This window comes from Chrysemys picta, chromosome 18 (genome assembly GCF_011386835.1).
Source record: "Chrysemys picta bellii isolate R12L10 chromosome 18, ASM1138683v2, whole genome shotgun sequence".
NCBI lineage: Eukaryota > Metazoa > Chordata > Testudines > Emydidae > Chrysemys > Chrysemys picta.
The window spans coordinates 24098343-24121178 of NC_088808.1; the positions used below are offsets into that span (position 1 = coordinate 24098343).

The 22836-nt window shown below is 39.4% G+C and overlaps 1 protein-coding gene across 7 annotated transcripts in view; it reads right to left on the reverse strand.

Annotated features, from left to right (window-relative positions):
• NR6A1 (nuclear receptor subfamily 6 group A member 1) overlaps nucleotides 1-22836 on the reverse strand; it is a 187384-nt gene that overhangs the window by 138190 nt on the left and 26358 nt on the right. The window contains exons 1-3 of one of the 7 annotated variants that reach the window (XM_024108996.3): nucleotides 18000-18098; nucleotides 14941-14982; nucleotides 6887-6946 (exon numbers count right to left, since the gene is read on the reverse strand). The exons of 1 other annotated variant lie outside the window; for it this stretch is intronic. In XM_024108996.3, the coding sequence (XP_023964764.3) occupies nucleotides 6887-6946; nucleotides 14941-14982; nucleotides 18000-18075 (178 nt within the window). In that variant the 5' untranslated portion in view covers nucleotides 18076-18098. Of the gene's footprint in view, nucleotides 1-6886; nucleotides 6947-14940; nucleotides 14983-17999; nucleotides 18099-22836 lie in introns of those variants that run through there. 5 more of the 7 variants (XM_005279455.4, XM_065572619.1, XM_065572618.1 and 2 more) reach the window with 5 other exon arrangements.

Below are 22836 nucleotides of genomic sequence, written 5' to 3' on the forward strand. Positions count from 1 at the left end.
TGGTGAATGCACTGTGAACTCCAGCAGCTAAGAGCTCTTCACAACAAGATACTCCCCCAATGGTCACCTAACAGAGCTGTCGGCCTGGTAATGAACAAACTCATAATCACTTGCAACTGCAGAGGAAGTTCAAATTTCATCCCAATGAAAGACATTTTATTTATATACATACATTAGTGCCTGTACAGTAGATTGAGGAGACTGAAAGTTTAAGCCTTCCTCAGAACTATAATCTTAGTGCCAGGTATGTTGGATCTGCAGACTTCCTGCCAGAAGAAAGGAAGTTTTCAGTTAAATTTCCCTATTTAACAGATCCATCACAATGGGATGTCGAACAGCAGCATGTCACCAGGGCAAGAAACAAAGAATAAATGGATTAGGCTTTTTAAAAACATGTATCAATTTACTGAGTAAACATAAGATGCAGCGCCCTCCCTCCAACAGCAGGGACTGATCAGGCCTATACCCTTAATTTTTAAAACTTACTGAAGGTATGTAAACATGACCATTTGGCCACCCTACACATCTCTGTTTTAAATGATCATTCAGGCAAGGAGGCTTCCATGGCTCTGAATGAATGAGCACAAATGTTCAAGGGGAATGCAGTTTCTACCTCTGAATGCTTCTGAAGTGTGCCACTTGGCAGCTTCCCCCCCCCCCCTCATTTATTTATGATAGCTGTTGCAGGCCAACAGAGCTAGAGATTTTTCTGAATTGGGTACTTAGCATTAAATGTTGATTTTTAGAGCTCTCTGGACAGCAATGGGGGGGGCAGGTTTTTGTATTTGTTTTGTTCCATTGATTGGGATTTTTTTTTTAAATGGTCTTTTGCATGTGAGCAGAAAAGTATGGAAGAAAAAATTTCTTGTAATTAGGTTTGTTTGGGGAATCAAGGCTGTGTTAAATCTTAACACAACTTTGCTATCATGAGAGGTGCGGGACTGCTGTTCCACAATAAGACCTTACCCCCCGAAAACACTCTTTGCCAAAGATATTGAAACCAAGATGACAACATTTAAAAATAAAATCTAAGTGCATTTTTTTACAAGAAATCAAAAGGATGCTTTAGACGGTATTTAATACAAGATTTAGGTCCCAAGAGGGAGATCTCATTGGTGTAGAGAGGTGAAAAACAAGGGAACTGTAGGAAATCATATGTCTGGTTAAGAAGACAATCCTGCCATCTCTAGTGAGCTAGAAACGTCTACCACTTTGATTTTAGAGCATCTGAAGTTTTGGCCCATATTAAGACTTTATTATAACATCTCCAAACAAGACATGTTCCCTTGTCTTGATTAGGTTCATCCATACCAATACTTAGCACTTTGCCTCATTTACGGACCTGGCTCTTGAAGATGCGCTGTTTATAGAATACTTTCTCAGGAATGAAGATGATACAAACAGCTGAATATCCTATTTAAATTGATACCTTTTAAATATCCTGTAGCTAGATTAAATTACTCTGGGTTTGCATGTGGAATTTGACCCGAGAACAGATCCTTCTTGTGGGCTAGGTCTAACTTAGCGGTGGTCGCCTCCTGAATTGGATACAAGAGAACCAGGATCTCTGGACAAGGCAGGGACACTCCAGCTCATTTCTGCCATTTACTCTTTATTTAATGGTCCTGAAGAACATTATGAACAGAAAAAAAAGTGATTCCTTTGGCCACGGGAGAACAGGCTGTAGCTACAGCCTATTAATCTCCATTTGGAAAAAGACTTTTGCTGAAAATAGGCCCTCCTCGGGGAGGGAGGGATGACAGATGAACAAGACAGAGCCTGAACCTCCACTTGAAGAACTTGGGATGTACACTCTAATATCCTTTGCCTGCTTAACCACCTGCTACAAAGCTAATTATCTACTTATTTTTAATGCTTGAGAATATAGAGGATTCTCCCTCCCCTTCTTTTCTTCATCCAGGAAGAGAGAATATTAAACACCCATAGTATGGTTTCACAGAGTTTAAGGCCCACCCTCCAAGACATTGCCTATACCATGGAGTTGAACATCTCATGGCAGAAGACGAAGCTCCAGAACCCTTGGAGCTGGGCCACCAGAATCGCCAGTGCAGAACGGGGGGGGGGGGGGTGTCATGTACTATGGAGAGTGTTGATGAAGCAGAGTTCAACAGTTGCAGCAAACTGGACATTTGACAAATAGGGCTTGCCACCTCCGACATGAAGTACAAGGCTTGCTAATGGATGTGCTGAGACAAAGTTCAGGGTCCATCAAACCTGCATACTACAGTACTTGTATTGCTATATAGATCAGAAACCTACAACCTCTTACAGTCGCACTTGGAGTGGCTAGAGGCATTCCATATGTGCAGTCAGCACCAGAGCCTGAGCATGAAGTGGTTTGACTGTGAGAAAAGTCAATCTCACAGAGATCTGACCTTCCTTCAGTTGCTCATTACATTTAAAAGCAGCATTGTGTGCTTCAGCCCCGTCTCCTGAATGGACAAAAATACCTGAGCACACTGTGCTCTCAAGCTCTCCATCAAGGGGTGAAAGGGTGCATGCCCTGACCCCACCCAGCACCACCCATGGCGCTGCCCCAGAGATTTGTGAATTCACAGGATTGAACCAGATACGGGCACTTCATTACACGATGCCTGGAGTGACACCATCAACTATGGTCATTCTGGCTGACGCAACTGTCCTCCGTAGACTCGGCGTATTTGATGTTAGCATGGTTGAGGATCTGGTATCTTTTCTCGTTGATTAAGGCCACTGATATCTTGCAACACTTTCACAGGTACATCTTGGCTTATCAGGGCTGAAGTTAGCTCTTAGGACATAACTGATTGCACTCTGACTGTGATCAGCTGATACTGCATTGGTCTGTTCTTCCAGTACACTTGAATGAAATTGTTCCCTGCATGGGCTGGAATTCCAAGGGGTAGTGGCTCAGTGCTAATAAAGGTTGTCAAATCTCAGGCCTTCAACACGGTGTGTACCCTGACCTTACAGGGTTCCCTCCCCCTTCTGCATAAGACAGAAGGAGAGTGGCTTCCATGTCCTGAGATATCACTGAAGAGATATCTGAACGGAAACACACACAAGCTGCTATGCTATAGAAATAAGTAATATTTGAAAAGTTCATTCTTGAAATGATCTCTAAGTGAGCTCCTTGAACTTTATAGAGGTTTCCTAAGCCCCTGCTCAAGGGAAAGATAAGGGAAGCCTTCACGTGGAGCATGCATGTTGTTCCACTGAATATCATAATGAGCAAGGCAATGTTACATATGCAACCACATGACCACAGTCAATAAGACAGTCACTTAAGGGCTGACTCACACCTTAAGGGGGAGTGGAAAAGTGTTCAGAAATAATGGACCAAAAGGCCCTTACCACCTACTAACTGTCTGAAAGACTCTCCTTTTTGTCCCTCCAGAGCTGGCGGTTCAGAAGCAAGCAATCAAACAGAGGGGCACAGCTGATCCCCAGATAGTCCAAGCATTTTTGCACCCTTCTGTCTGCTTCTCTACTCCTCTGGTTGTTTGTGAGGTGCTCCAAGCAGAGAAACCTGCCCAGAAAGCTGGAGCCAGCAACATTCTCAGAAGGGATGTCTCCAGGAAGCTTGCTGTAGAGCTCCTCAGGCAAAGTAACAGCCCAGTAACTCTTAGAATCCAATCAGCCAACTATTACTACAAATAATCCTGTTTTGGTTTTGTTTTCTGGTTCATCTGAGCAGCAGGTCTCAAACCTTCTTGCACCTGCTGGTGACAGACTGATATGGTTAGGTTCTCACAGGTGTGGCCACTCCCAGATTGGCTTTACTGGGAAAGTGCCACATGGTCAAAGGCTTTACCAACTAGCTAGGGAAAATAGTGCATAATACTTTGTAGTTGTTCGTATTACCATTTTATTTACTACAACATGAATGATCATCCTGAAATGGACTGGAGTTCTTGCTGTGCTTACTTTTCCAGAATTTTATTCAAGGATAGCTAGTTTACTTAGAACTAGGTGAAATCTAGTCACCTGGTAACAGATTAGTAAAGGACATGGTACTTGTCTTATCTGCGATCTGTTAAATTGCCTGAACCTGAAGGTCCTGCAATCTAATAGAATCATTTATCTAAACACAGATGAGCAGACTTTCACAATCCCCTCCACACCCCACTAAAGAATTCTGACCATTTTGTCCCTTCATCTCTCAAACACGAATCAAAACACACTCCTCTACCACACCCACAAGAAACTACACACGGATTTCTTTTAAAGGTTTAAGACCCTTGAAAGGGCCTGTTTCTCAGGCAGAATGGAAGACGCTGCTCTTTTTAAAGGCACATACTGTACTTCCCTTTGGCTGGAATTTCTCTAAAACAAAATATGTCCCAAGGGGACAGGAAACTAGAAAGTACTGCTGGATGGTTTGCACAAATTCTTTTCAAATGCTTGTAAGAGTATTTGGAATCTTTAGCTCTGACCCTGCAAAGACTTATGCATGTGATTAATTTTACACACATGAATATCCTCATTTAACTCAATAGGACTGCTCAGGTGTCAAGATAACCACAGACAGACCTCTGCAGAATTAGAGTTTTAAAGGATCTTCTTTCCCCAAGCCTCAGACACTGAAAGGCCCTGCTCACTTAATGGAACCACCTCAGTACAGCTCCAGTGAAACACCCTATTTTCAAGGATTTATAACAGGATATAAATATTTCAGCATGATTTGACAAAAAAGCAGCCTGCCAGGTCTCAGCTGGAGAGCAGGCATGTTTTCACATACTTAAAAATTCAAGAAGTGCAAAACAAATGACAGAAGATTCCTGGGTTTAGATACCATTTTTGCCCTTGTGCAATTTAAAACCAGCTTTCTATAGAAAGTTTGGAGGATCTTCATTCAAAATATGGCTGTACCCTTTAGACGTTTTCAAGAACGTTGTAAGGGATGTTGACCTACAAGGAAATGAAGACAGAACACACACTAGTGCTCTCCATAAGGAAATTACAGTCAGTGTACACGGACAGTCCTGCTCTACCTCAGGGGAGCACAGAAGAGGTGCAGTCCCAACACAACACAAAGCATGTTCATCTCAACTGCAAAGATGCATTAGTAAAAAATAATTTAGTCAGGGACACTGAGTAAAACAAAAATCTGAAGCAAACACCTAATAACCCAGGAGAGTTGCAGCAAAATGATGGCCCAATTCACTGGCACAATAAGCCGCAAAAAGCCAAGGATAAAGTGGGTGCTCTGCAGACCTTAATTAAAAGTTTTGGATGCATAAACAAGTATCTGGGAACGGGGAGTTTTATCTTCTTCTGCATTCATATAATTCTGAAAATCCTGAAAGGATTTGGTAAAGCAGCAGCAAAGTAGGAAGCCTTCCCCATTTGATCAACTAAGAAAAACAGATGACAAGTGTTGACAAGCACATCGCCATCATACCACAAAACACGACAGCCATAGTTCAATTCTTGCTATTAGGCAGCCTTACCTTGAGCATTCAGCACATCTATCCAGATGCTAGGACATTATACAAAACAACATTCATCTTAATACACTTTGTGCCTTAAGGAGATGTGACACCCATAAATTTAAGTAATGCTGGGCAATAAAGATTTAATGTTAAACTATATTTTTAAATTGTCATAGCGGACGATTCCGTTTGTGCGCCTAGTTTGCACATGCAGTTACAACAACTATACGTGTAAAACTGCCAATTTGTATGTGCAAACAATCAAGATGCAGGCCTCACCACTTGCACACAAAAATCTGATTTGTCCATGCAATCACTAATTATATAGACTAATTAAGCAAGAAATTCCACATATGCTTTCAAAAGTCAGGCCGTAGGAGCATATGTTAAATGCTCAAGCCACCAAAAATAATTATAGCTAAAAATACTCTCCACAAACTACATTGCTATGTGAAAGCTTCTTCAAAGATTTCAGTGATTTCTAGGGTGCAAGCAGGTGCAATCCCCCAGCACAATGAGGTCAAGGAGATAGAGCATCTCTGGACTTTGAACCTCGGAGTTTGTGTGGTTGCCCCTGAAACTTATTTGAACATTATCTTCTAAATAAACTGCCAGTTAATTGTTTACCTATTTTGAGAATGCCCCAGGGAGTTTCCAACAAATTAAATACATTGTCTTAAAGCAGGAGAAATCTGCACTCAATTGCTGTCTCTGTTTAGAATTAGATATTTAGAATTTACACCTATAAACTCCTGTCTCTGATAAGGACTTATTGCCACCTAGTGGATTACTTACATTTAGTCCTCAGATATACTAATTACCACTAGATGGAGACTAAAAATAAGCCATTACTAGTGAAGTAACGGGATTCTGAAAGTCCTAAAGCTAAGATTTTCAAAGTAGCTTAAGGGAGTTAAAATGCCCCAAATCTATTTAAACTTAAGCCTGGGCACCAACTCCCTTCATCTCCTTTGAAAATCCTGGTCTGCATGACTATGAGAACGTCTGCATACAAGACCATTTAAACCAGCAAACTCTATAGGGTGGATGCAGTTATATTGGTATAGAAGTGCTTGTACCAGATCAAGTGAGTCTACACTAAGGTTTTCCCCCAGCATAGCTATATCAATCATAAAAAATAAATAAATAAAAAATCATGCCCATAGCTGACATGGCTATGATGGCAAAACTTAGTATAGACCAGGTCTAGGGCACTTTTTTTTTTTTTTTTTTTGGGGGGGGGGGGGGGGAAGAGGAAGAGATAAGAATTCTTCCTGAAAGTGGAATGCCCTGCTCCTTCAGTGAACTTTTTTTTTTTTACTGCATTGCTGTTCATAACTTCAGTGTAGAAGTATTATTTCAATTCACTGGCAATCTCAAAACAAAGGAAGTTGTCAATGAAAAAGAAATGCAACCTGGTCTTGTGGGGTAAGAGAAAGAAAGGTACTTACTGCCCACAGAGTTCATGGGAAGCCCAGGAGATGAGAAACTCATCTGATCGACATCTGTAGCTAATAAGAAAAAAAGATTGTTTAGGCACTTGATTTAAAATAGAAATTGCAATATTTAATTTTGAAAGTTAAAATAAATGTATGTTTACACTCATGATGAAGGGGGGGGATGGACAGATGGACATGTTAGTTGCATATAAAGGCTAATTTCAATTTTGTTATATCTGACAAAACAAATTTCAGTATTAATTTTTTCCTCTCTAAATCCCCCTAAAATTGACATACATCTCCAAATTATAGAGACACTACACACATGTATGCTGCCATGTTGTATATGCATACATGCATGGGCATAAAAATATTGTAACATTAACTTGGTATTTCGAGACTTTTGAGTGCTTATTTATGCAACCTGAACATTCTTGTAAATGTATCTTTTTGGGTGGCGTTTTCTAGATTCTTATTTTTTAAATAAAAATATGAAGAGTACCTTTACTCTACAATGTTGCTAACATACAACAAGCAGCTAAATTCCATAATCTCAACTATATAGTTTACCACCTGTGAAAGTGCATTGTAATCCCAAATTTTCAGAAGTCACAAATCATACTCCAAAAGTCATGACACTGGCTTAAAAATTATGATATTAAAAATAATATATTTGTGGGATTTTTATATGCCTGGTTTTGAGACTTTGGAGGGAAGCCACTAACCCTTAAAATGTTTGCAACCATTTCTGGTTCAATTTTGAATCTTACATACACATACAGTACTGAAATGTAGCTGGAAGGGAGACTGCACTTACCCTACTAAACCCAGAATGCAGTCTCAAGCAGACATGGCTGCAATGCTCAGTTGTGCCTGATTCAGGTTTTCAAGCTTCTGTTTAAATATCTAGAAATTTAGTCAGGTGTTGGGGTTTGAATAAAAACACTAAGTATCACAAGACTTGCACAAAAATCTGAGAAATGACAAAATTACTGGAACTCCTGCTCCCATGAATTTCAGGAGGTCCTTAGGAGTTAAGTTTGCCCTTCTGAAAACTTCAGAAGTTGTACAGAGCAGTCTTAAACCTTACAGAATGTAGCAGCCCACCCTAACCATTTCACACCATCAATATGCCACACGTGCACGCACAATCTTAACTGTACTCTTTGAGCTTACTAAAAATATCAAAATGGACGTAGTGCACATTCTGTGAGAGGGTCATCGCTTAATCATATGCAAACCAAATGTTGCCAGAATAATCAATTGTGGCTACTTCAATGCAAGTTAACTTTCTGCAGTAGAAAGTGCTGGGCTAGAAGTATTCAAAGGAAGCTCAACAATTCTTTCACATGGAGAAAAGTATTTCACTCTCCTTACTAATAACTTAGACAACTGAACCAGTTTTACTCCAAGTTTGCAAAAAAACGAACAAAAAAACCGCCTTTGGGCTGAGACTAACACTGGAAAATTTCAGCAAGTTATGAGCCTCTGGAAACAGGTTGGGTGAAAACAGTTATGCAACTGTAAGTACTATAGCAGCCAATGCCACTCTCCCGATGATAAACATACAAGCACAAATACACAGTATATTTAGTTTGTCACCGTCAAAGTTTATTCTTCAGACATTACACAACAAAAAGAAAGTTACCTTTACTGTATTTATTCATGTCATTTTATTAATATCTCAATGTATCAAGAGACTAGCACTAAAGTTAGGATTTTTATTTAAGAAATTTTATAATATCCATCCCCTTTAAGAGATTTCTGTCTTCCATACCCACATGTGCTATTGTTTCAAAGCATTCAAAGCTTGTTAAAGCATTCGTTTCTCTAGTCAGATAACAGGCATGTGTAACGGTCTCTGAAAACAACCATGTTTTCATCAGTTTGCAAAGAATTCCTAAACTCTAGGCTCCATCAGCTTTAAATTCTACATATTAACCTCTGAAATGGATCAGCTCTAGAAATGGCATAAAGGGGTCAAGAAGAGGAGATCCAAACAGGGTCTGGAGCCCCTTCAAAAGGATCCTTATCAGAAAAGAGATCCCCTTCAAAACACTGCATAATGCAGGGGCCCTCTCCCAACGTTTGATCAGCAGCTGCACCAGAAGTAGTTTCCCTCCAGCACAAGGAAGCCCTGAGGGTGTATCAGATACAGAAGAAGATTATGCAGTTGGGAGAGGAAAGAGGATCCAAGGTTCGAGAGGAGTAACTCCAGACAGGAGCCCTAACTTTGGAGAAGTTTACATCTAGGAAGGACCCATCTACAAGCAATAGGTTCAGTTGTGATCATAGATCAGATAAAGCCTTCTATTCTCACCTTAGAAACCACTATCAAGAGATTTGTTTTTGAAAAGCATGTCCAGGATTCCCAGGCACTGTGTCATATTCCGCCCCCCGTTATACTTCCTATATTTTACCTTTTCATTATGGTCTGGATATACAGGTTTGTGACTCTGCTTTTGTAGGGTTATCATTTGAATTTGTCTCTTCCTCACATCTCCGTGATCTCCCAAGGCCAGCCAGCCGGAGAATCTCAAGAGTATCAGTTTTCTTGCTAGTAGATTATGTCCCATATCTACCCTTAAGACCAAAAACAATGCAGCAATATACAACACTACATTCCTAAACCACAGAACTCACTCCTGGCAGCATACCTTCATCGCACAATACAAGGGTCTGTCTTTGGCCAAGTATCTCCCGCATTTTATCTTCCTATTTTTCCAATTTATTCCCTGGTGGACTAAAACAATTGAAGAAAGACAGTATTGCTGCTCCTGGTGGGTGTTTATACATCTGTTTGTAATGTGAAATGTGTCCCAATGCTACAGTAATGAGGTACACTACAGCTACAAATAAATGTTTAAGCATTTACAACAGACCATTCTTGTAGGAAACAGCGGATGTGCACTGTGGGCAGAGCACTGTAGTTATACTGCCCTTCATTCCCTACTTTACTCTAGCTTCACTTATCAAGAATGTTTTGTTTATACCCCTACTTTGTCTTAGTACATGGAATGAGAACAGAGATAACATACTGTATGACTCAGCAGTCATGGACCAAAAAGTGTTGAGATGAAGCCTATTAGTGGGAGCATAGGGTTCTCAAAGGCATCCTGCTACACTCCAGTGGGAGACAAGAGACATTTTACTGCCGAGATCTGTTGAGTATTCATTTATATCCGAGTTTATTCTCGCTGGCATTCCGATACCAATATTTTGGAGCACTGTTTGGTGATACTGCACTTTCAGTCTCAATGATCACATGTAATGTTGCATATTTTTCCAAGTTTTCTAGATAGTTTACATTAAATATATATGTTTTTTTCTACCTTATGTCCCCCCATCTCCTCTCAGTGACTGAAGTGTAAGCCTATACAAGTGCACTAACCATACAGTTACTTTGTTACCTATAAACTAATTTAATACATATAGATTTATGTTAGATGACTGGGAAGAGTTTCATCTAAGACCATCTCCTGTTACAGGTGTGTGTGTGTGTGTGTGTGTGTGTGTGTGTGTGTGTGTGTGTGTGTGTGTGTGTGTGTCTTCATATACTGCTGAACTGTAACATGAAAAAACTAAGCACAAGTGTAAAAGTGACAATTTGCTGAAGATGTTGGAGGGGTAAGTGCACACTAATATTTAAATTGGCACGGGGACAACTCCTTTAGCTTTCAAAAAGGCTAAAGTAATGGGTCAACAGATGGCCATCTGTAAATTACCTGCTGCTGTTTGCAGAAGGAGGGGTCAGCTGCCTTCTGAGTAAGTCAGATGGCAGAGAACAGTCTCAGTTAGAAGTGGTCAGCAACACAAGGGAAATGACATCTGAATAAGTGAATCACTTAAAGCAGTAAGCTATACCTGCAAACATCTGTAATAATTTATCGAGTTTCATTCTACAATATGCAAGCTTACTTGATTAAAACAAAACTTACAAGACAAATGCAGTGAGAAGTATGCATTTCTTTAAGGATCTTTATTTTAGATTTTCAAGTCCACGAGTTATGGGTTATTCGGTTTAATGCCACAATGATCTTGCTCTCCTAACCTTCAAATATAACATTAAATAGTTTGTTACAATGATAATTATGGTTCGTAGTAGATTTCCTTGAACACTGAGGCTAAGGTACTGTGTGCACTCTTGTTCCATCTAACAAGTTTAAGGATGTACAGCGATCACATTATTGCTGAAAATACTTTACACATAGTAGTACAACAAAATTAGTCCTGCTCAGCAATTGGACTACATGCCAAACTTATATACACAGAAAATCTGCAGGTTTTCCGTACAACATATCAAAAATTAAAATGTTTAACATTTAGAGCAAAATTTTAGTCTTGTACAATTAGCATAGTGATGTTCAGAGCAAAACCAATTCCTGATATTGCTTTTAAATCCTAATAAAATTATGCACTTTAAAGTTTCAATTTCAATAATGTTTTATTATGCTCACCTGTATACAAGCACAAATTATACTCCACTTTCTCAAGAAGTGTTGGATTTTAAGCATGTATCATTTATACTAAGTTAACAAAAAAACCCACAAAACTCCATTTTCAACACAAAGCTCCTAAATACACAAGATAGCTCGTTCTTCCTCCCCCTCGCTGTACTCCTGTAATTCATTACATGCAACATGCTTAACTTCTAAAAATGGCTTAGCTAAGAAGGGATGAGGTGGAGAAGATCTGGATTTATAGACAGTTAAAGTTTTGGAAACAGGTTTGCTCTAAAAGATGATGAGAAGGACAAAATAGCTCCTTGATTATGAAGAGCAGCTGTTGCCAATCCAACTACTTACCCTATGACCTTTCCTCTGGCCAATAAGCGAACAGTGCCAATTGTTTTCTTGTATTATATCCTGTTTACAAGCCCAAGTGGCATGAAAGGAATTAATAATTTAGCTCATGGAGCTGATGACCTTTATTACGGTACCTCCTATTTGCTGAACAGAAATCAGAGCAAAGAGCTGCCTTTAAGCCACAGGGTTGCTTTAAGCGTTTCTCACTTTACAGCCTAATTGGGTACCATAACATAAATCAATTATTTCTCCTGTTTTAAGCAGCAATACCATCTATTCTTAAACTGCTAGATTTCCAGCTTCCCTTGTATTAGGCCAGGCCTTGTTCTTCAAGTTTTACAGCTGTATAGTAAACATGTTGATGAAGAAAAGCTTGGTGAGCATTGCAGGATTAGGGCCAACTGGTAACACAAGAAAAGGTTATGCTATTTTGAACTTCTCTTGACCTTTGATTGCCCTTGTCCCTGCTTATGCTAATCAAAGGGATATATGGAGGCTACTCATAGAAATGAACTTAGCCTGAACCTGTGACATAGCATTGGACTTTGAAGATCTCAGCTCTGAGAGGGTCTTAGTAATGCTACATAAGGTCATCATCTTTCTAAGTGTAGAGAGGCTATGGTAGTTAGGACACAGCACTCTGAGCAGATGTTGGGTATTTCTACATCAGCAGGCAAAACAGCATGCCAGTTACACTGCCCCCCCTCTCACAAACGGAGGCCCAGAATGTTGAACATTTACAAGGCTCTCACACCTACATCTGTATTATGCATCTGTGGTTTGGCAAAGAGACTCCCACACACCAGGAATCAATGCAGGAATCCTAAGTATTGATAGCAGCAGGAAGGCAGTTGAGATGCCAACCCTTCTGGAATATAGAATGTAAACAAATGTTTAAATAGAAACATTCCAGCCATACACACTGCTAAAGTGGAAATATGCAACAGCGTAGCAGCCCAAGGATATCTTAAGAGCTGAAGTTGATGCGCACACACATACCCTGGCCTACATCATGGTGGGATATCTAGTGTCGCCTGATAAATATAAAGACAAGTGATAATTTGGGTTATTTTTCACTACATGATAAGCTTTTTGCATTACCTTCCACTAATACGGGATCTCTCAGAGCCAGGCTTACTTCCCATTTATGAACATAATGGAAAGGAAACAGATCCATAACAGGTCTGACACACCCCATAATGGGTGTAGAAGTACATATCTACACTTTGTTCTTGAAATTATGTATTGCATTGGAATGCAAATGAAATAAAAGCTACAGGGCTACTGGCTTCACTGGAGCTTAGTACAGAAGCTATGGACCAGACTTTCTGAAGTGTGCAGTACCTCACTGAACATTTTGGGTCCTTAGCACTTTTGACGTTGTGACCACTGCGCCACCTAAGTAGGAGTAGTTGGGAAGTGAGCTCTTTTGAAAGTTTGGCCCACACGTGCAAATGCTCTGTGTTTTGACTTCGTCATCACTTGATATAACAAAGCAAAAACAGAGCTGCTATGGGTTTGAGTTAAATTAGTAATACTATATCTAAGTGCCCTCTAATTCGGGACTTGTGTAGTCCACAATTCCGCAGAATATGCTACGTTTTCTAGAATCAAAGCTTTCATTTAAAAAATTAAGCCACTAGCCATTATGGTTGCCACACGAACTTTCAACTGTGTCCTCAGTGTAAATCAATGCAAATTCAGTCATTTATCACCACAGACAATGCGAAATAATCACTCTGAGATGTGCCCTGGGCATTCAGCTATATGGAGTGAGATCTCTGAAATCCTATTAGGATAATTCAAATCTAAACAGTTAAATATTTCACTGCTGATCATTTTAGCATAAGCACCCACTAATTTTCTTCCTCTGTAAATTGGAGGCGATACTAATGATGTTGCAGATGGCAGGTAATATACAGAAATGTAAAGCACTTCCCCAGATTTCTCAGCAATATTTGTATTCATGGCCCACTAAGTGATTACTACTATTATGTTATCTTAATAGCAAGTCTTACCAGATGACTTCCTGTAGAAGTCAGTTACTTAAATATTTCATGGCAAGGAAATGGTTCAACGGTGATTTTTGTATCCATTGATCATGAACATGTGGACTCAAATATAGTGAAGTGTCACAGGCCAGGAAACAGATGTAGGATTCAGTCTCTTCATACACTCATAGAATTTAAGGCAAAAAAGGACCATTAGATCTGGCCTTACCTCCTACATGTCACAGGACATTAAATTTCACCTAGTTACCCTTGTATTGAGCCCAATAACTTGTGTTTGGCTACAGCGTATCTTCCTGTAAGGCACCCAGTCTTGATCTGAAGACATCAAGAAATGGAGAAACCACTGCTTCCCTTGGTTGTTTGTTCCAATAGTTAATCAACCTCACTGTTAAATTGTGCCTTGTTTCTAAACTGAATTTGTGTGGCTTTAACTTCCAGCCACTCCCTTTTAACTATATTGAAAGGGAGGGTAGTTTCAACACCCTATGTTGGGAACACAGGCTTTAAAAGATTTGGGAAAATACCATAAAATCTTGGAAAGCAATTAGCTTTGCAGCCATTACAAAATACTCTTTGTTTGTAAAACACCTACTATCACTGCATTAAATAGGATTTTCACAAAGAGCATAAGCCAACATTAAGGTATCAATCAGCCATAGTTAGCTATTCAAGAAATGTGTGCAAATCCAAGTTAAGCCCTCTTTGGTAATCTAGTAATAGTACAACATGATGCCATGCAGAACATACAAGTAGTTCAGATCACAAGTAAGCCCAGCATTCCCACCTGTCTTGAGGGCAGGGTACTAGACTAGAAGACCTCGAGGTCCCTTCCAGTCCTCAATTCTATGACATGAGAGCAAGACTAAGCATAATAAAGCAAGAGCATATGCAGCCCATAGGGGCATTAATGGAGCTAGCACACTCCTTCTCTGTGGGGATCAAATGCCCCACTGATTCAGCAGCACCCTAAAGCCGCTGTATGGAATGGCACTGATAAGCTGTGGTAGGAGACATCATCAACCAGAGGGCGAGGAAGCCATTAGCCATGCAAGGAGCTCTGGAAGACCTTCCTCTCCTGATTCCAAAACAATCAAGCAAAAGGCATCTACGGCCAAAGGAGAGTTAGCAGACATTTCATGAAGTTTAAGACTTGTAATATAATCTGCATCCCATTGATACCTACTAGAATACTGCTCCTGCACTAATCCTTTTCTGGAAGGGAACAAGAACATTTATATCTAGTACTTACTAGGAGGTGGCTCATGTTCTGTGGAAGACTCTCGACAAAATCCTACAAGGGGAAAAAAGTAAGTATCAGCACTGAATGTTTTGTTTTTGTTTTTTAAAACTGATACATCTTATTTACTGCCACCGTAAAAAGGCTGAGCAATTCACCTCCGCTTTTAACAGTTTAAACCATTATACATATACAACATTAAACCAGAATTAAGTAATAGTTGCAGAAGCATTACATCTTCTAGACTCCAGATAGACAATGCTGCTGTAACTCAACTTTATACATGAAGATCCGGCTGCTGAATCACATCAAGTATCAAATAGTGATGCTTAGAGGACATATTACACCATATTTAGGCTACATATCAGTTATCCATTTAGAGACAACCATTCTTCATATTAAACACAGTGAAATACTATTTCTTGGGAATATCTATATATTACACATATACACACACACCCCTCTACCTTGATATAACGCGACCAGATATAACACGAATTCGGATACAACGCGGTAAAGCAGTGCTCTGGGGGGGGGGGTAGGGCTGCGCACTCCGGTGGATCAAAGCAAGTTCGATATAATGCAGTTTCACCTATAACGCGATAACATTTTTTGGCTCCCGAGGACAGCATTATATCGAGGTAGAGGTGTATATGATATGATGCATCTGTGCAAATTTGCAAAGTAACTGATGGGGGCCACAAAGTTTCCTCTGCTGATTCAAGTGAGTATGTGACAATTTAATCTGTCCCCATAGTCATAGTCCAGTGACAGCCACTGGGAATGTGCTGTTACACAATCTGAGTTTATTGTGTCTGGTACATAACAGCAGTTCTAACAAGATGTGTAGTTCTGCTATGTATCTGAACACAGACCCGTTAAAGCCTGCGTGTCTGTAGTCCCAAGAGTACACATCAGGGATTACGCAACCCTTCTGCTCAATTATTTTCCAGAAAGATAAGGAGCAAGATGGATGCTACTGCATTGAAATATTGTATTACTACAGACACTTATCAGACCATATATGTAGTGCTAAGTATGGAATCCAAAACATTTCCACCTTCTTAAGATACTTCTTCCCATGAAATTTCTTCTTTGATTAAATTGCCACATCCTGAGAGGCAGATGGGGAATAATTTACAAGTTCAAGTTATTATTTATCTCCACTCCCAGTCAGTCAAACATTAATTGGGACGGGGGAGGGAAAGAGAAGGCGTTTTGAAGAGTAGAACTCTACATGATTACAAAAATGTTTTCTCTTTGTGAATTTTCTCCATAGATGACTAAATAATGTAATGCAGGCTATTTTTTGTAGATCTCATTTTAGCCTCCTCCTAACTCATCATGCCCTAAAACTAAAACACTAATATCCTCAAGCAACATGTCAAAAAGAATAAGAGCAGTGCTGCTAAGTCTTGTTTAAATCATGTGGGAAGTCATAAGGATTTCTCATATAATTTCCATAATCCATCTTTAAATCTCCTATCCAAAACCATTACTTTATTTCCCTGGATAATTATTCTTTAAATAGAACAAGGCACATAGGACACAATTTAGTCTCCACTATAACATCTAGCTAGACCTAGTTCTTTCATAGTAGCCTTCAGATATTAATATTGTTTGCTTTTTCAAAAATTCTAGTACTTTACAAAGTTTCAACCAAGCCAGTCAGAATGTGCTAAAAGCCATGTTCCACTGAAAAAAACAACAATTTGGGATAAAAATTCAATATTCTGCAACCAAAATATCTCAATGGTGCTAAAACGTTCCCAGTATCAACACAGCCACGTACTAGTTTATTGCAAATCAGTGACACCATTACCCGTTAAATGGACTCTGAGGCAAGCCTTATAAGTCTATCGCTCTTCTACAGCTTACCAATATTACTGGAACCCTTCCTACTTTATTGTTGGTCTTCCCAACACAAGTCTTTCAGGCTTCTATTGTTAAAGGGAGAAGCTTACATTAAGAGTTCAGCTACCCTGGGATTGTGTGATAGACAAGGAGAAGTGTCAAGGGAAATCCAATTGTTGTCACCACCTACCTCTCTGCCTACTTTCCACCATGTTTACAAATGGTATTAGCTCCTGCCGTGTGCAATTCCAAAAGCACTTTGTCTTTGTGGCTCATTCCATCCACATCTACCTTCTGCTATTATCTCATGTTTGTAGGATGCCATCTCTGTCATTAGCTTTTCTTTTAGATATGGTGACACCATTCTAAAACAGTCTTGATAACAAAACACTTGAAATCATTCAAAGCAGAAGTAATTTTTCCAGTTGTACCTGTTAATCATTTTTCCTCACACTAATTTAATCTAAATTTCCAAATACTTTTTTTTTTTTTTAAACGGCCATTTTTAAAAACTTGGGGAAAGAATTTCATAGTAAATTTAGCACACACTTCTGCTCCAAATAGAGAAAAATCTATTATAAATGCAGTTCTATTCGGAACTGTGACTTTATTTAAAAAATAGCATAGTGATCTATGTTTTTCCTCAGTGACTTCTTTATCAAATACAGACAACAAGTTTAAAAAAAAAGATGTTTTTTCTAACTTAGTTTTCAAGCTTGTTTTTTTTTAAAAAAGCTTAAATTTTATAATACTGAAGTGATTGTAACATCAAGTGTTGCTAAAATAAATCTTTCCATAATTCATTTCACTGTAGCTGAATTACCTATAAGGAAGACAGGAAGATGGTTGAATACATAGAAATGCTGACTTTTAAACATGTTTTTAGAGAAACAGACTAAAAGGTCAATTCTTGTATATTATAGCTTGACTGATACATCACAGCAGATGAAAGGCAGTTCAGGAGGGTTATATGCTCTGGATACTTGCCTAGCTCCCACAAATGTGAAAGAGGATTAAGTGCACCAGTGAGAATAGACCCACTTTTGTACCCAGGTATAGTATGACATGGATACAGTTCATTTCAAAAAGCATCCACTTACTCTGGGTAATCAGCTGAAACGTACGACTAAAGAAAAATCATAAACTCCATGTTTACAATACATTTTTCCATCAACACTTACAGAAAGAGCATGCCTACATAACATACTGTCACTTACTTCTTTTGAAAGAGATCCACAGAATCCAGTGAACTACAAAGGTTAAAAGGGGCCCTATTAGTTCTGCACTGAGCATACTATAATTCTCTAAATCTGCCTTGGGAGCTCCTGCACCTTTATATCCTGGCAAATTCAATTTAACCATTCATTGAGTTCAGCACTGATGCTCCAACCATCTCCCCCAACTCCACCCTGACATCTGGGGCACTTCTGACCCAGCACACGCCAAACAGCAGCTACCATTCAACCGTTACACACCAGTGAACAAGAACATATGCTTATAAAGGGAAGTCTGTGAATCACCAGAATCAGAGGACACTCTTGGACAAAGGTCCACATAAAAATGAATTGTCATTAAGCCTAGAAGGTGTTTTTTTTTGTGTGTGTGTGTGTTTTTTTTTTTATTTACTGTGTGATGGGAGATGGCCCAAGCATCCTGAGACACTAAGTCCTATTAATAACTTGAAACAAGAGGTATTACAGAATGGCAGTGTCCTCAAAAAGACAAGGAGGCAGTTTAACAAGAGGCAGGGAATATTTGTATTATTCATGGTAGGCAATTGAGACTGGCATCCTACCTGGGCATACAGTAAGAGGGAAAAAATTCAGGGATACAGTCAAAGCTTCCAGCAATTAAATCTGTAAGATGCTCGTTTGCAAAGCATCTAAATGCAGCACAAAACTATACTACCTCTGATTAAAAATCTAGAAGAGAGCCAACCAGGCTAAATACCCAGAATTTCAAACTAGTCCAGCAGAGCCACCCATCAACTGAAATGGTCAATCTCCCACTGGTACCAAGAATCAGATGTAAACTAAACAACAACAAAAAATCCTCCCTCCTCCCCCTAGATAAAGTGGTCAGAAGTAATATATAAATACTTACTAAATATTTACTAAAATAAAAATGACTTCCAGCATTCGCTAAACAAAGAACTCTGGTGCACCTCCAGGTCTCTGTATGGAAGGAGTCTTGACCCCATTTCAGCCCTTACTGAACATGGAGATACAACAGAGAACTGAGGGTAAGTCTACTATGCAGATGGGAGCAACCCCCTGCCCAGTTAGACTCTAGCAGGGCTCAAGCTAGTGTGCTAAAAATAGTAGTGTGGACCTTGAGACTCTGGCCAAGAGTCAGGTTTAGCCATCAAAGCTCAGGCCCAGAGGGTTGGTCAGTGAGCTTGAGAGCCCAAGCTGCTACCCTTAGCACACTAGCTCAAGCCCTGCTAGTGCACGTCTGTCTACCTGCGCTGCAAGGCTTGCTCCCACCTGGAATGCAGAACTACCCTGACTGAGCCACGCAACTGTAACTACTAAGCACAAATGGAGGAACTCAAGTAACCAGGCCTAATAAGTTATAATGGGATTCAGTAATACTACTTAGCTCCCTGAATCATACCCTGACACACTGCAAACTGCCCTGGTGGGCATTACAGATTCCCTTGCTCCCATCTGAGGAACGGAGCAGTTATGTTATGCAATTATCATGTGACCTACCCAGAATTTAAAAAATAAAAATAAAGAGGATAAAAGTATTTGTTCTCCAAGGAAAAACCCCTTTTGATAGTCTCCCTGATGCTCAGTGCCCTCTATCTTAGGCCTGGTCTACACTAACCCCCCAATTCGAACTAAGGTACGCAACTTCAGCTACGTGAATAACATAGCTGAAGAAGTCGACGTACCTTAGTTCGAACTTACCGTGGTCCAGACGCGGCAGGCAGGCTCCCCCATCGACTCCACGTACTCCTCTCGCCGAGCAGGATTACCGGAGTCGACGGCGAGCACTTCTGGGTTCGATTTATCGCGTCCAGACAAGACGCGATAAATCAAACCCAGAAGTTCGATTGCCTGCCACCGAACCAGCACGTAAGTATAGACAAGCCCTTAGACAATTGCCTGTTACACCCCTCAGCACCAGGTACAGTACTATTACCCTGTGTAATAGCACAAGCTACTCTGTAGCAAGGAGAAATTAGAGAGATTCTTACAGATCTAGTGACAAATTTTCATTCGAAGACAAGGAAAGAACTTCACCCGGAATTGATAAGAGCCACTACTCGCTATTACTTCAAACAGACAGATTGCTGTGGAAGAGGAGCCCAGAGCTTTGGAAACTCATTAGCAGAGAAACAAGACAATGGGATCAGTTTCTTTCCTCCTGCTGTTCTCATACCTTATCAATGGGCTCCCCTCGAAGTATCAATGGGTTAACCCTGACGTAGCCACCCTGAATGGTTACATACTTAGTGTTTACATGCAGTGCCTCAATATAGAGCAAACAGATGCTGAAGTATGAATTGAAAACCCTGTAATTCTATTTGTTTATCAAATGAATTTATACTTCAGCTGCATCCATTTTGAATGCGAGATGCTCTCTGGGTTAATTGGGTTATTAGAAATAAATGTATGCACACTAATCCTTCCAATTTCCTGGTTAGTCATTAATGCCTACAGCACTGTACCCATCTCCTTGTTTCAAGCTAAGGAAATGCATTGTATGGCAACAAAGACATACCACATCTTTAACCTTTCACCCTAAAGGCTTTCAAGTCAGAAACAGAATAACTTAATCATACATATGAAATAATCCCAGGAGAGATTTTTGTTGTTTTGTTTTAAAGATTATAAAATCCTGGCAAGTAGTACTAGGGCAACAACCAAACATGCTTAAAGTTATTTTCTGTTTTGTTTTTGTTTTTTTAAAAAAGATCAGTTATGTTTCAGCTTTTATTTATCCTGGAAATCACAAGGTATATAATATGTTCATATCAGAAGTAAACGTCATCCACAGCAAGTTTGCCTCTGCTGGTAAATAGAAGCCAGTCTGCAGCTCAACACCGCGAATGTACATTGGAGAAGACTTCTCAGACAGCATCGCTCCTCACCTGAAAAAGGAGTGAGGATCTACGGGTGAAATATAGGGTCATCTATGAAATATTTTACATTTACTGAATATAGAAACTGCCACTACATGATCTCAAAGCACTTTATCACATTAACAAATTAAGCCTCAAACACCACAGGAGGATAAATTATCCCCATTTTAAGAGAAACTTAGGCATGGAGACTCCTCCACAGTCCCACAGCCAGTCTGACAGAACTTGAAACAGAGCCCACATCTTCTGGTTCCCACTCATGCATTATAAGCGCAAAACAATCTTTCCTCCCATTTAAAAAAAAAAAAAAAAAAAAAAAAAAAAAAGTAGGAACAAGACTCCAAAATCTGAAATGCAAAATCCTTTCCCTAGGTACGCAGAACAAACCCTCCCATTAATAATTAAGCCCAGAGCAATGATGGTCTTGACAATTGGAAAAGAAATCTCATGCAGAAACTTAATATAACTTTATACTCCACCATGGAACACAGACATGATTTTAAATTTAAGGAATCTTTCAAATATTGAGATCCTAGTGTTTACTGGATCTCAAATACTTAAGGTTCTAATATTAAATATATATCTCTTATTGTGCATGTGGCAAGAATTTACAGAAACTACTAATGCTGTCATTTCTAAAACAATAAATCCTTCCCTGTAAGTTTTATTTATTTAATATATATATATTATTTATTTTAATTCTTACTAATGGAAATATCTTCAACTGGTATTGCTGCTGCTTTGATTTCCCCTCCACCCCCCACTTCCTGCCCACATACGGTGCGGAAACCCTTATTAAGTCATCACTCAGTGCTACCATTAAGATATTTCCTCTTTATGAAGCTGTATCGTTCATTTGAAAACTGACCTAAAGGTCAATCTTTCAGGCTTCGAACCAGCCAGCAATTGAAGTAAATGGACATAGGCATGTTCATTAACTGCTACTTATACCCAGAATACATTTTCAAATATTATACTTCTGGTTAGTAATGAAGCACTCTTAGCTTAGCCAATTACAGTCAGTGGAAACACTCCCACTGAAGTCAACGGTCTTTGGATCAAGTCCGTACATTTTTGTCGTATCTGAAAGGCCAAAATGGGCTTCCTAACCCAAAAGTGGTGGATAATTCCAAGAGAGCTTAGTCAGTTTCAAGCAGTGGTTTATCTTTCAATCATTTTGTTTACTTTATCTTGTAAAATGCTATGGAACAACAATGGGTAATCCTGTCTGTGTTATTCTCTGCACTCAACATTGTAGGAGGAGAGGGAGAGGGTTATTCCACAGTCCACATTTGTTCTGATTTTTTTTCCCTGATAATCAACTCAAACGCTTTGGAGCCTTTTACCTTACAGTTCAAGGATGGAATCACACGCTCACATGCAATTTCCTCTCCTAATTTGTTCCTTAAAAGGAGTCAGATTAATCACTCTATAAGAACAAAATGAGAAGACTGTCTTCCCACTGAACCACTCACTCCTTCACTCTTCATCACTGTCACATTTCACAGATGGCCTGTGTTCCGCTTGACCAACAATGTAGTTCCAAGGCTTGTCATCTTAGCATAGGCCCAACTACCCCTCCTCTGAGGGACTGCTCTGACCACAAATTGTGTCCAAACCCAAGACATCTTTCTTCACTTACCAAAAAAACCCACCACATAACCTTAATCCTGCTGTGATTTCTCATTTATTAGCCGCAGTAAGGAAAATGTCAAAGAATAAGCCTTAATGGAAAAATTAGAAAGTATGAAGAGACAAGAATAAAGACAGTCTTTTGAAACATACATGCCTTTATTTAAATGACTCTTGGCTATGAGACAACTTCAGTTATAACTGATTCAAAATGAAATGCAGATGGATTAGCCGGTGTTATAATTTACTTAAGTTATACCTTATAGTTTTTATATGAACTTTACTTTGTAAACATTTCACAAAGGAACACTCCTTCCATTCTGTCAGTC